At 36.9% G+C, this 15,553-nt stretch overlaps 1 protein-coding gene across 4 annotated transcripts in view; it reads left to right on the top strand.

Moving 5' to 3' along the window:
* Nucleotides 1–15,553, top strand: part of nckap1 (NCK-associated protein 1) — a 67,058-nt gene that overhangs the window by 37,255 nt on the left and 14,250 nt on the right. For all 4 annotated transcript variants that reach the window (XM_073854685.1, XM_073854686.1, XM_073854687.1 and 1 more), the window contains 9 exons: nucleotides 766–885; nucleotides 1,573–1,712; nucleotides 2,003–2,134; nucleotides 5,774–5,992; nucleotides 6,349–6,479; nucleotides 6,591–6,688; nucleotides 10,425–10,518; nucleotides 11,212–11,294; nucleotides 12,651–12,731. In XM_073854685.1, the coding sequence (XP_073710786.1) occupies nucleotides 766–885; nucleotides 1,573–1,712; nucleotides 2,003–2,134; nucleotides 5,774–5,992; nucleotides 6,349–6,479; nucleotides 6,591–6,688; nucleotides 10,425–10,518; nucleotides 11,212–11,294; nucleotides 12,651–12,731 (1,098 nt within the window). The remainder of the gene's footprint in view (nucleotides 1–765; nucleotides 886–1,572; nucleotides 1,713–2,002; nucleotides 2,135–5,773; nucleotides 5,993–6,348; nucleotides 6,480–6,590; nucleotides 6,689–10,424; nucleotides 10,519–11,211; nucleotides 11,295–12,650; nucleotides 12,732–15,553) is intronic.

A 15,553-nucleotide genomic window follows, 5' to 3' on the forward strand; every position in this document is an offset into this window, starting at 1 on the left:
TTGCTCAATCCAACCCAATTTGCCAGCACGGGTCACAAATAATGCAGCAGCAAACAGAAATAGAGAAAGAAAAGGGTCTTCTGAAAGAAAATTAATATACAAAACAATGGCTGATGGTTCTGTCGAAAATGTAAACAGGTTGTTGTAAAAATACATTTGCATCTATATTTATTCACACCTATGTCTATTAAAGTATTAAAAACTCTAAATTAAGGTAAATTTAGAACAGATAAAAATGTGTGATTAATTTGCGATTAATCACGAGTTAACTCTTGACAATCATGCGATTAATCTAGATTAAATATTTTAATCGATGGACAGCCTTAAAAAAACTCATAATTTTCACAACAAAATCTTCAGCCTTCTTCAGGCAAAAGTCAGTATTTAGGTGTGATCTACCTTGGCACTAATCACACTGTAAACTCCTCTCATCCTCATGTTGTTCTATACCTTTTTTAATTTCTTTTTTCTGATGAACACAAAGAATATATTTTAATGGATGATGGTGGGCACACAGCTGATTATAACCATTGACTTCTATAGTAGGAAAAACAAATACGATGGAATTCAATGGGTACGTCAAGTGTGTGCTTCCCATCATTTATCAAAATATCTTCTTTATCATTTATTACAATACTTCCATAATATTTGTTTTCCTACTATGGAAATCAATGGTTACCATCAGCTGTGTGCTTACCATATCTTCATGTTGGGTTATTCCAGGCAAGTCTCTATTAATGGCTTCATGTCCATCTATTCTTGCAGAGGCACCACATCGGAGACCGCAGCCTCTCCCTGTGCAACATGTTCCTGGATGAGATGGCCAAGCAGGCCCGCAACCTCATCACAGACATCTGCACCGAGCAGTGCACCCTGAGTGACCAGGTCAGTGACGCACCCGCTCTCAACCCTGCCAAAACACAGAGAGGGATCTTCAGGAGATCTGGAATTTTCCATGTCATATCTAAGACTTAACTGGGTTTACGAAGAGTTGTGCAAATTTACCATGAATGTTCTGTTGGGTTGCGATATGTTCACAATGAAAATAAACAACGATTGAATCACTGAACATAGTTGGCAGCATGCACAACCACAGTGATTCGAACGTGTCACCTCAGCTTTTTTAGTGAACCAACAACACGCCCCCTGCCTAGAGTAACCATCATCTTGTCACAAAAAGGAAGCAGCTCATTGGTCACCTCACACCTGCTCTATTTTCGGCTCAGAGGGGTCATTTGGTGGTTAGCGAAAAAGATTGCTTGGGACGTCTGTACATTTAAAGTGCTGCACATTTATACTGTTTGCAATTTATTTTATTTCCCTACTCCGCAGATTAAATGTAGGCTGGGAACTTAAAATAGTGAAAGATTTGTGACATCAGCTGAGAAGGAAAGTCGGCACAATTCTATAGAAAAAAAGATTATAAAGACAAACATTTGTTTTTGTTAGGAATAATGTGCGTGGGTGAATTACACATAATTCAACCAGTAATGTGCATAAAGTAAACGGGGGTGAATTTTGATTTCGTGTTGACTTTAAAAAGGGGCATTTTCCTGTTGCTCCTTTGCACAGCTGCTGCCAAAACATTGTGCCAAAACCATCAGTCAGGCCGTGAACAAGAAGTCGAAAAAGCAGACGGGGAAGAAAGGTGAACCGGAGAGAGAAAAGCCCGGCGTGGAGAGCATGAGGAAGAACAGACTCCTGGTCACCAAGTAAGGACAACGCGCACTTCCTCTCACCCATCACACCAATACATACATTTTAAACCCAATGACCCTCACACACGATGCACAAAGCCTTGCTACAGGCGTTTACCGTATTATCCTCCCAAACCATCACATACTCAAACAAATCCTCTGTATAATATAAAAGGGATTTAAACCAAGCCTGAAATGGACACCCGGTGTCCAGGAGCAATGGTAGCAGTATAGGTGGGCTTGCACTCATGGTTGTTGTGTAATCTGAAGGAAATTAGTTTTTTAATTCTGGCCTTTTTTAACAGCCTGGACAAACTGCACACTGCTCTATCAGAGCTCTGCTTCTCTATCAACTACGTACCCAACATGATGGTCTGGGAGCACACCTTCACCCCACGCGAGTATCTGACCTCCCATCTGGAGATTCGCTTCACCAAGTGAGTCCACCTGCAATTCTTCCAAAGACGACCACACATAGGCAACACAATGTTGTGATTTTAAAATTAGTGGTGGTCTTTTATTGTATATTATGTTACATGTATATTATTTTGTTTGACATTAGCAAAAAATGTAGTCATACACTTTCCTTCAATGCAGTGAATTGCTTGACTTATGAAAGCAAACAACTCATTTGATTATTTTTTCTTTTATTGAGAATACGATGGATACAATCCAAAAATACAGTGCATAACAAATGATTGATAAGTCTGGCACTAGCGCAAAAAATACTTGGATATTAGGAAATGCCTATGTTACCAACTAATATGAAACAGTTTCCAACTTTAAGGGGTGGTTTCCGGGATAGGGTTTAGATTAATCCAGGACTATGCCTTGGTTATTTTAGGACATTTAAGTAGTTTTTACAAACAAACTAACAAAATTATACTTGTGTACATCGTGAGAGAAAACAATAGTACTGATGTTTGTTAAAATATGTTAGTGCAAGGTGTTTTTAAGTTAAGGCTGCTCAAACATGCATTTTAGTCTGGGACTAGGATAAGCCCTGTCCAGGAAACTGCCCCTAAATCTTATTGGATGAGCCACATTGTAAGTCATTGTGAAACTCGCCATATCTTATTAAAGATTCTCCATCATGTTATCAATAAATTTTACAATGCAGTAACTATTAATAAGATAATGTTACGAGAGTAAGTCAGTATGAAGAAATTCAGTATGAAGTCATTTTGTGTCATAAGGGTAAAATGTTTAAATTTTGAGTTATATATTATTAATAAATAAGTTTTCCATTGATGTATGGTTTGTTAGGATTGGGCAATATTTGACTGGGATGCAACTATTTGAAAATCTGGATTCTAAGGGTGCATCCAAATGTCCAAATAATATTGAGAAAATTGCCTTTTAAAGTTGTCCAAATGAAGTCCTTAGCAACACATATTACTAATGATCAATACATTTTTTATATATTTACTGTAGGAAATGTAAAAAAAAATCTATATGGAACATGATCTTTACTTAATATTTTTGTTATCATTTTGACCCATACAATGTATTGTTAGCATTTGCTATAAATATACCTGTATGACTTATGACTGGTTTTGTGGTCCAGGGTCACATTTGTGCCCACATGATTTATGTTACACCTGATGGGTTTCATCCTCATTCTTCTGCACTAAATGCATAACGATTAATCGTGATTAATCTGTAGCAGCATGTGTTTGTTCATTTGTATATTTATGTATAATTTATTTTATAATTATAAATATTTAATATATAAATAGATTTTTTTTCTTAAAATTATACATGCATGTGAGGATATTTATATATACATAATTATTATACACAGTTCACACACATATATGATGTAAACAAAAACTTTTATTCTGCTATAGATGAATTGCGATTAATCGTTATGCATCCCTAATATCAATCATATTGATTTCTCTCATAGGGCAGTTTCAGTTGCATTTTATGTGAAGAGTAAATTGTCGTCCTGTTCTCTCTTATTAATTAAGCTGAGAACTCAACAGCTTAAGAGGCCTCTTGGGTTTATTGTCCGATTTGTGTAATTTATTGGACTAGCCGAGAGAGTTTGGGTTTAAAATTATTTTTGACACTGTTCCAGAATAGCGCTTGTCCAACTAAATAAACACGGGGCAGATGAATAACAGGTATTTTCCACTGTGGGCTTCAAAACTCTGACGTGGATGGATTGGCTGGCCCCTCTCTCCCAGGCCCCTTGCGTGGCCGTGAGAGACCCGGTTAGCAGATCTCATCACCCAACACGTTACTAGTTTCACGGTTTGTTGTTCATAAACACTCTTGTTATTATCGTTGTAATGGCTATGTTCACGGTGTCCTCAGTTGCTACACGAACAACATTACGTAATGTCAGTTTATACCAAAGCTGTTGTGAAAGAAAACACTGAATCAAGTTCTAATGTTCATGATTCACCAGTGGATGTTATTCCAGATTAAATGTTTGTTTTGTAATCTTTTGTTGAAAACCTTTAACTCTAAACTTTTGTTTCTTCATCTTAAAGGGGACATATCATGAAAATCAAACTTTTTTCATGTTTAAGTGCTATAATTGGGTCCCCAATGCTTCTATCAACCTAGAAAATGTGAAAAAGATCAACCCAGTAACTTAGTTGGTTAACCATTCTCTGCAAGCATGTGAAAAAATAGGCCATTAAAATTTGGCTCCCCTTATGATGTCAGAAGAGGATAATACTGCCCCTTAATCTGCACTATCCAACCACAGCACTGTCATTTAGTGCAGAGATCAGCTCATTTGCATTTAAAAAGACACACCCCATTTTTGCTCACACTTACAAAGTGGCAATTTTAACATGTTATAATAAGTTATCTATATGGTATTTTGAGCTAAAACTTCGCATACATACTGTGGGCACACAAAAGATTTATTTGACATCCTAAAAAAGTCTTGTGTAATGCCCCCTTTAATTGTCAAACTATTTGTTTTTTAGTCATATTCAGATTAACATTCAGTGTGATGTAAGGCAGGACTTGATTTTATCTGACGGGATTTGACACAGTTTGTTTGATTAGATAGAAATTATAAATTCATATTTTTTTATTCCCCAACCTCATTGTTATGTCATTAGAGATGCAAATAAAGTTTTTACAATTTTGATAAATGTGACCCTGGACCACAAAGCCTGTCATAAGTCACCCGGGTATATTTGTAGCAATAGGCATCAATACATTGTATGGGTCAAAATTATAGATTTTTAGGTGCCAAAAATATTGTTCTATTAAGGAAAGATCATGTTTAATGGAAACATTATGTACATTTAAAAAAAAAATGTAATTTTTTTTTCAAATTTGTAAATTTTTAAAATGTATTTATCATTAGTAATATGTGTTGCTCCTTTAGCATTTGGTTGATTTTCTTAAAGGGGACATTTCACAAGACTTCTTTAAGAAGTTAAATAAATCTTTGGTGTCCCCAGAGTATGTATGTTAACTTCTAGCTCAAAATATCATATAGATAATTTATTATAAGATGTTAAAATTGCCACTTTGTAGGTGTGAATAAAAGTGTGCAGTTTTTGGGTGTGTCCTTTAAAATGCAAATGAGTTGATCTCTGCACTAAATGGCAGTGCCGCGGTTGGATAGTGCAGATTAAGGGGCAGTATTATCCCCTTCTGACATCACAAGGGGAGCCAGATTTTAATTACCTATTTTTCACATGCTTGTAGAGAATGGTTTACCAAACCTAAGTTACTGGGTTGATATTTTTCTCATTTTCTAGGTTGATAGAAGCACTGGGGACCCAATTATAGCACCTAAACATGGAAAAGTCAGATTTTCATGATATGTCACCTTTAATATTTAGATTTTTTGAACTCTCAGACTCCAGATTTTCAAATAGTTGCATCTCGGCCAAATATGTTATATCCTAACAAACCATGCATCAATGGAAAGCTTATTTATAAATCTCAATTTCAAAAAATTTGATCCTTATGGTTTTGTGGACCAGGGTCACAGATGATTATGAAAGCTTTCAAACTTTATCGTAAGTGTAATGTGCATTAAGATTAGAAACACATTGTAGCGATTTTGGTGTTGACCGTGTCTGTATCTTGCTCAGGTCCATTGTGGGAATGACAATGTACAACCAAGCCACGCAGGAGATTGCCAAACCATCAGAGCTGCTTACCAGCGTCCGGGCCTATATGACGGTGCTGCAGTCCATCGAGAACTACGTGCAGATCGACATCACACGAGTATTTAACAATGTTCTGCTGCAGCAGACCCAACACCTGGACAGCCATGGAGAACCAACCATCACCAGCCTCTACACCAACTGGTGAGACTTCTATGATGTCTAGGAAGGCCATATTTTTTAAGTTTTACAGTAACTATCACTTCTAGTCCTGGGACCCACACATTTGCACATTACGGATTTAGCACAACCAGTTCAGCTGGTGAGCAGAGAGATCCGTTAACCGAATTGGGTGAGCTGTTGGTCCTCAGGACTTGAACTGATACTATATGCTCCTATTGAGCTTTCTTAACTGCCTACATGGGAAGCATTCAAATTGAAATGTTATTCATTTGAAATGGTCTACATACAAAGCAACACCTCATGTAAAGCCTCAAGTCAGCTCAAGTTTTGGAAAGGAGCCTATGTGAACCATTAGCCTGGTGTTTATCTGTGCGCAGGTATCTGGAGACTCTTCTGCGGCAGGTGAGCAACGGCCACATTGCTTACTTTCCAGCTATGAAGGCCTTTGTGAACCTTCCCACTGAGAACGAGCTCACCTTTAATGCCGAGGAGTATTCTGACATATCCGGTGAGGATTAAAAGCACTTGGCGTTGATACTCCAAGATTTTATGGAGGTCTCAGTCGAGGTATTTTCTTCAAATATTTTATAGTTTGTATTTCCTCTGCTTCATCGTCCAGAAATGCGTTCCCTGTCTGAGCTGCTGGGCCCGTACGGGATGAAGTTCCTCAGCGAGAGCCTCATGTGGCACATCTCTTCCCAAGTGGCCGAGCTTAAGGTGAGGAACAAGGGTTTTCTGGGTAAATAGTCTAAATAGTGGGCTTGTTTGCCGGCTCATTTATCTCTTTGATAAACTTCATTAGAAAGTGTTTTAGGAGCTCAGCTTTTTGTGACTGACTTGTTTGAGAACATTTACAGGTTTTTTTCATTCTTAAATTGGGTAAGCCTTGCCGGGCAAGCCTAGCTGAGTGTTTTTTACACATTGTGTTCACTGATTTTAGGGAATACCATGGAATTTAACAGATGAAATGAAGAGTTTCGTTGCAAAACGAGATAAATCCATTTTTTTAATTTTTTGTCAAAACATGTTTATTGTTATGTAATCATGTTATTATTTTGTTTTATGGTGCTACTTAGCTGTATTTTTTAAGTTAGGAAGGTTTAAATCAAAACAAACCAACTGCAGTTGAATTGATGTTAATTGGAATGCACAACCAAAAAAATGAGATTTCTGAACAATTAAGAAAGTTATCTCGTTTTGCAATGAAACTCTTCAGATTTAAATGTAGTTTCCTGTGCTGTGTTGACATAATTTTACAATACGTTACATTTACATTCACACGTTTGGAAAAACTTTTATCCAAAGCAACTTATAGTGCATTACAAGGTGTGCATTTTTATTAGTATGTGTTTTCCATGGGTTCGAACCCATAACCTTTTGTGCTGCCAACAGGGTTCCCACGGGTCCTTAAAAGTTTGTGGATCTGGGCGGAAAAATTCAAGGCCCTGGAAAGTTTTGAAAATATACATACATAGTTAAAGGTCATTGATAGAGCTTGAATCTATTTTATGCAAGAAGTTTTCTGGAAAAAAATCCATATTATTCCCTGTGTAGTGTAGGATAATTAAATCTTCTGTATGCGAATGTTGATTCATACCAAAATGCTTTTTTGCATAGTTGTGTTTGACACATGAAAACGTCTCGGGTTACGTATGAAACTGTTGTTCCCTGAGAAGGGAACGAGACGCTGCGTCTCCCTTGCCATACTTCCTGCGTCCCTGTAACGCCGTCTTTGGCAATATTTCAGATAGCGATAATGCTTCCTGACTCCCGCCCTCACCCTGTCTTTGTTGTTAAGCCTCACCATTGAATTTGATATACACATTCAGACGTACTTACCCCTGGGTACCTCCGGGTATTAGACCTGGAAAATCCTTGAAAGGTACTTGAATTTGAAGTTAACTAAGGTGTGGAACCCAGTGCTAATGCAAGGTTACAGGCCACAGACTTTATGGACATCATGTTGACAATTCCTATACAGTAGAAAGATTGCGCATTAGTTTGCGCATCACAGCTGTGAACTAGGGCTGAACGATGTGAGGAAGTTGCGATGTGCGATGACATTGTTTAATGTTGCGATGACGATGTGAGTTGCGATAAATATATATATATTTTTTTCATGTTTTAGGGGCCATTCACATGTCGCGCCTAAAAACACGTGGAAAACACTAGACACGTAGGTTATTGTCACATGACCTGCATGCTGCGCCTGTGTCATTCTGAAAAGTTAAAATGTTTTTGAGAAAAACTTGAAAAAAACGAGCGTGTCGCGACCGCGGCGCTTCCAGAGCACACATACATTTGAAATAATAAAAACCATGTCTTCAGGAATAAACGTGATAGGTCAAACGTTTATTACATGCGCTTACTGTTTTCCCTTCATTCATCGCATCAAGGCTGTCTGTTGCGATGTGTTCATCGCGTGAGTTCATATCGCGATGACGATGAAAATTCGATGTATCGTTCAGCCCTACTGTGAACCATGATGTGCTACTTTATATTGTTAGTCAGCGACAGGTGGAGTTAGGTGGATATAATTCTAATGAAGAAGCAAAAAACCCCAATATATGCAAAATTTTTGGTATGCACAATTTGTCAGCAGTATTTTTTCTTGAAGATAAAGACTAATTTTGTAAACTATGCATACTGAATGCACCAACTAGCTGAAATATTTCATACACAGACACACGTTGTGGGTGTTCTGTTTCCTTGGAAATCCATGGCACTTTCAGTGGAATTTCGAGGACACTGAATCCATGTGGCCTGTTTACCGGGAACAGAATTTAGGTAGCATTTACCCTAAAGAGTTATTGGAAAACATTTAAACAACAGCAAATGAGAGCTGTCAAGCAATGATGGATTAACGGCAACTATGCCCATCAAACCTGAACCAAGTGAGAGTTTGATTACTTTACAGACAAGCCGTTATTTGCAAGGTATGAATAGTTTATTGTGTGCACTTCTGACACAATCGTTTAGGAATAAAGTGTTTTTCTCTCTTGGCCTGCTTTTTTATTCAGTTTACACATGCACAATGTATATAATTGTAACAGCCCTTTGCGTTATAATTGTTATTTTTTAGCAGCAAGAGCCAACCGAAGTGTGCAAACGCAGCTTTGGCACACGTCAGTGATGTTCTAACATGCAAACCTTTCTCCCTCAGCTGAAAGTAATTTGGAGAAGAAAAAAGTTTCCTATCTGACAGACAATCACAATCAGTTAAACCGTTTTAGTTAGCATTTCTATTCTGCACCATGCTCACCAAATGTCTTAACATGAAACACGTTTTCTCTCAAAGTGCTTGATTTGCACAAATCATTTGTAGACATGCAAACTGGTGCTTTTTGTCCTAAATCTGAAATGCCCACGGTATGATTTTTATACGCTGCAAGTGTTAAAAGGATTCAATATATCAAGTATGACATTAAAAAATCAAAAATTGTGGTTACAGTAAGGCACAGGACCAAGCAGTAAACATTTAATGCTTGGTTTGAAAAGTAAAGCCACAAACTCTGTTGGCATGAGACTAGTGTGAAAGATTCACTTAGGGGCTGTTTACACTTGGTATTAAGATGTGTTTTCATCGATCGGATCACAAGTGGACGAGAGAGACACATTACGTTTACACCTGGTATTTAAATCCGTCTCTTTTGTCCACTTTCGACCGCTTCTGTGCTGAATACTATGGGGGGTTGGTCTGTGAGACGGTGGGTGAGTCTCTGCTGTCATTCAAACCCGAGCGGGAGTAATTATGAGTTTATATGGACGCAAACTAATATTATGTCGGAGTGCACTGCTTGTTTAGCAAGTAAACATGCTGCACAGTGTTTTGTACATGAGTATGTAAGAGCTTTCTTTGAATTTTCAGCGCAATTGATGAAATAGGATCGCGCAACTTTCACACGCTTTCAAAACGAAACTACGGAGATCAGCCGCTTAGTTTTATCAATGAAAGGCTAAAAATAGGGCTGTTCACCGAATGTTCACGCCAGAAGTCAAAAAAGACGTAAAACTTGTGTTTAATACCTCAGATTAGATAAATGGGCGGAGAGAAGGCGGTCGCGTGTGGCTGTTCGAACGCATTCAACCACATGTGCGTTCCGCAACTCCAAAGCGATCCGATCGAAAGTGGTTTCGACCACCTCTGGATGTGGTTGAAAGTGGTCGAAAGTGGACGAGCTCAAAACGTTTTGAACACCGTTTACACCTGGCATTAACGTCGTCCACTTGTGATCCGATCGACGAAAGCACATGTTGGTGCCAAGTGTAAACAGCCTCTTACTGTCCTTGTCCATTGCATACATTTTGACCTTAGTGACGTGGCCGTCTGAGAACGGTAACCCCCCGGAAATGCTGACCCTGTTGACAGCGTAACTATGATTTTTTTTCTGAGATCAAGTCAAAATAATTTTCTGTGATTATTGACATCCTGCATGATTCTGTCCCATTACAGAAACTTGTGGTGGACAACGTGGAGGTTCTGACCCAGATGAGGACCAGCTTTGACAAGCCGGAGCATATGGCAGCGCTTTTCAAACGGCTCACATGTGGGTTCCTATCTTAGGGCTTTTGCCTCCTATTACAAGCATACCTTAAATGTGAATTTGTTTGTAAATCCACGCTAAAATCTCATAGCCTTATGATGAGGAGCATCAAAGTTTCATTTCAATCATTGAATTCACCTTAATTTCAATCTTTGACATGATTTTACTCAGTCATTATTAAGGTTATAATGTTCTTTAAATTATGTAGGATCATTTTATGTAGACAACAGTAAATTTGAAAGTTCATTTCTAAAGCTGCTATGAAACAAGATTTAAAGTTGGTGCAGTACACTGAAATTTGAATTAAAAATGTTTGTCTTGAGGTTTATACATCCAGCTTTACTGTGAGTGTAGCTAATTATGTAAAATTTATAAATTCTTATAATTATTTTAAGAAGGGGTCTTCTTACAAAAGGTTCATCATATTGGGGGTCCTTGGCATCATTAAGTTTGAAAACCCTTGTATTAGACGATAGCTGTATGAACTGTAATACCTCGCCTCAAGCAGACAGGACCCACCGCACAGAGCTATTTCGAGGGATTTGTTACAGCTCATACAGCCGTATTATTATGCTGAGCTACTAAACTGAAATTTAATCTCAGGAATGTGGCCCACCTGCAGACCTATTTTTAGTGCCTTGTCTATAAAGAAAACCTATTATTAGATATTATATGACCTGTCTTATGTTTCTGCAGCGGTTGACAGCGTCCTGAAACGGATGACCATCATCGGTGTGATTTTGTCATTCCGCTCTCTGGCTCAGGAAGCCCTTCGAGACGTACGTTATCCAGACACATGATTCACGCTACACTCACTGTCTGAACATGGACAGTATATTAACATCTCTCTGTTAAATTATACTTCAACTGTTCAGTTCTTAAAGGAAATTTACAGATCTACTTTCATCTATATAACATTGGTGGAGAGAGGGTTCAAAAGTTTTATGAAACTTGACAACTTTATTTACTGTGCATTCAGTCTTTTTTGGAGCTTGGCCATAAAAATCCATGACAATAAGTACCAAATTCCTAACATAATAAACTCTTTCGCTGCCATTGACGAGATATCTCGTCAATTAAGAAAAAAATGCTTCCCCGCCAATGACGAGATTTTCCGTCTTTCCGCAATACCGCTATTATCCACCAGGGGCGCACTTCCGCAACTTATACAACCCGGAAGTAGCGCCTCACGTGAAAGAGAAAGAACTCTGTGTATGTTTTAAAGATCGCTCTGCCTCTGATCTCTATCAAAAGTCCTTCGCAAAAATTGAATTATCTCAGCTTTTTGCTCAAAATTGGGTGTTTTTTAAGAAACCTACCCATGTTTGAGAGGTGATTACAAGAGAACTAATGAAGGTAGGATGAAACGGGGTTTTTTTTTGTTTGAAAGCAGAGGGTCTGTTCTTTCTTCTGATATATTGTTTGTTGATATATTTAAAGAAGAACATTTTCTGGAAGTCATTAAACTTTTGTGAAAATCACGAAAAATGCTGGCGCTGGCTGGGAACTTTTTTTTAAAACGCTGGCGGGGAAAGAGTTAAATATATAACTATTGGAAAAAAGCTAAAAGAAATACCAAATCACACATATGAGGGAGATCAGTTAGTGTGGTAAACATTTTTAATTACATATAGGGATGCATATCAATTAATCGCGATTGATCTGTGGCAGAATAAAAGTTTTTGTTTACATCATATATGTGTGTGTACTGTGTATAACAACTTTGTATAGTTAAATGCACACACATGCATGTATATATTTAAGCAATGTTTACATGTGTATATACATTTGTATATTTATGTATAATTTATATTATATATAAATATAAATACTTAATATATAAATATATTTTTTTCTTAAAATTATACATGCATGTGTGCATATTTATATATACATAATTATTATACACAGTTCACACACATATATGATGTAAACAAAAACTTTTATTCTGCTATAGATTAATCGCGATTAATTGATATGCATCCCTAATTACATACAATTTTTTCCTCAGATTTTAGGTGAACTACTTTTAAGTTTGTAATCTCTTTAATATGTTTTATAGCTCAAATAGTTTTTATACTAAGAGACGTCTCAAGCAAATAAGTTCTGACCACAGCTGTCGGCCTTCTCTCCAGGTACTTTCATGCCACATTCCCTTCCTAGTAAGCTCTGTGGAAGACTTCAAAGACCACATTCCTCGTGAAACTGACATGAAGGTAGGTGACATCACACTAGCTGTCAACGATATATCTTATATCTGAAGAGTTTAGTTTCAAAACGCAATAAATCCATTTTGACTAATTTTGGTAAAAAATGTGTTTTCTATCCCAAGAAAGTGACAAGATGAAAACCACTATTTTCCATTACAAACTTTCACATAGCATCTTTAGGTTATAATAATATTTAACCCTTGTGCATTGTTCAAATTTACTACCCTTTCGTGTTGTTAGTGGATGAAAACATCCACTAAATTCAACGGCTATAAAAATGTATCGGATGAATATTGTTTCCAAATTTTTTTACATAAATCTGTTAATCAACCTCAGTACTGATCAAAACTACAAAATCTTCACAAAAATTCAATGATTTTAACTCTTTAATTGCCAAGTTTATAAGTGGTGTCACTGATTTGGGGAAAAAACACACACAAAATGACCGATTTTCAATATAAAATGTGATTGTAAACTGGATTTTTTAAAACCTTTTTCACAGTCTTGGGCATGCCAAAGATTGGTAAAAACATTGGCTTTGAAGCATTTTTAGTTTTTGTGTAGCATCAGTTTAAATTTTTTTTCTCCCTCATTTATTGTTATTGGCTGTTTTTGCCCCATTGACTACCATTATAACCACATTTTTTGATTGCAGAGCTATGACACCTTTTTATCATGCATTTTTGAATGTTGGTGTTTTTTTCATTTGCTAAGAGGTCAAATTAGTCATTTTTACTGTTGATCACCATGTGGCCCTATTAACCCTTTAGTAGAACTGTGCAAAAACAAAGCTTAATTTCTGGCTTGTACATTGTGTTTTATGGAGTATAACTCCATAATAAAAGTGTGTGTGTGTGTGTGTGTGTGTGTGTGTGTGTGTGTGCGTGCGTGTGCGTATGTGTGTGTATGTGCATGAAAAAAAGATATTCTGTCAAAATCTTCTCTGCATTAGACATTAGATTTATGAACATCATTATTATGAACACATAAGTGTTTAGTCATTCCAACAGGACTTGCAGCATATCACTTGGTGCTCTCTGCAAGTTTGTCTGGAGGGACAGCAACTCATGCACGAGGGAGGTGAAAAGCTGTTTAGGAGAAGGCTTTCCTAGAAGACCTGGGAAAATCTCTGCAGCAATATTGAGGAGAGAGCATCACCTCGCACACCAGTTGCTGCACTGGTGAGAGAGATTCAGTCTCCTGCAGCTGTCTCTCCAGACACAAATCCACAGACACCAGCAGGCACCAGCAGCTCAGGAGTGAAGAGGGGAACATGCAATTGGTGCAAAGAACAAACATGTCAGCACTTGCATCTGTTGTGGTGAACACACTTTCAGAGAGCACCAAGTGATATGCTGCAAGTCCTGTAGGAAATACTGAACACACACACCTGCACACAAACACACTAAAAGTTAGTTTGATTGTTTAGTTCTCCATCCATCCTCTACTCTTGCTTCATTGTTTAATTTATTTGAAGTTGTTTTTGTGTTCATAATAAATGATGTTCATAAATCCGATGCAGAGAAGATTTTTACAGAAAATTTCCCTAACCCCAACCATCACAAAAACCCTTCTCCTACTTCACATTTTCAGGAAACATCATTTTGTTTGATTTATAAACTTGTTTCCTCATGGGGACCTCAAAATGTCCCCACAAGGTCACAAAGACACTGGTATTCCTATCTTTGTGGGGACAATTGGTCCATATAACTCAATGTACAAGTCAGAAATTAAGCTTTGTTTTTGCACAGGGCTACTAAAGGGTTAATAGTGCCACATGGTGATCAACAGTAAAAATTACACATTTGACCTCTTAGCAAAAGGAAAAAAGTCCAACATTCAAAAATGCATGATAAAAAGGTGTCATAGCTCTGCAATCAAAAAATGTGGTTATAATGGAAGTCAATGGGGCAAAAACAGCCAATAACAATAAATGAGGGAGAAAAAAATTAAAACTGATGCTACACAAAAACTAAAAATGTTTCAAAGCCAATGTTTTTACCAATCTTAGACATGTTCAAGACTCTGAAAAAGGTAAACAAAAATCCAGTTTACAATCCCTTTTTATATTGAAAATCTCTCATTTTGTGTGTGTTTTTTCCCCAAATCAGTGACACACCTTATAAACTTGGCAATTAAAGGGTTAAAATCATGGAATTTTTGTGAAGATTTGGTAGTTTTGATCAGTACTGAGGTTGATTAACAGATTTATGTAAAAAAAAATGGAAAAAATATTCATCTGATAAATCTCTACAGCCGTCCAATTTAGTGGACGTTTTCATCCACTAACAACACGAAAGGGTAGTAAATTTGCCCACGGTATATCGTTGAGTTTTTAAAAAATTTCAAAGCATTTTCTTAAAATATATGTAAATATAAGATTTGTCACCAAAAATCATTCAATTTGCTAAAACAGAGAGAAAGTTACGGCCAAAATAAGAGTAAAAAAAACTCTGTAGTGGATGAAAACATCCCCAACAACACATGAGGGTTAAAAAAAATGCAATTCCGCAAAATGCAATATTTTTTTCTAATGCTATAATCAATATATAAAAGTGCATTCATATTTTTGCCATGTTATATTCATTTAGTTGACTAGTGGTATACGCTGATTAAAAAAATAAACATTAATGGCATTAATCTAAACACTTACTTTGTCATATTAAGAACACTGTCATTGCTGATGTCATCCTTTGGACGTTGTCACTGAACTCTTTTGACAGCGATCAGCTGTAAAATGTTTTAGTCTTGCCCGATTTTCGTTGACTTCAAGTAAAATAATGGAAAGTTTTTCATAAGATCTTCTGGGATCAATGTGTTAGCATGAC

The sequence above is a fragment of the Misgurnus anguillicaudatus genome, chromosome 17, assembly GCF_027580225.2.
Source record: "Misgurnus anguillicaudatus chromosome 17, ASM2758022v2, whole genome shotgun sequence".
NCBI classification, from domain to species: Eukaryota; Metazoa; Chordata; class Actinopteri; order Cypriniformes; family Cobitidae; genus Misgurnus; species Misgurnus anguillicaudatus.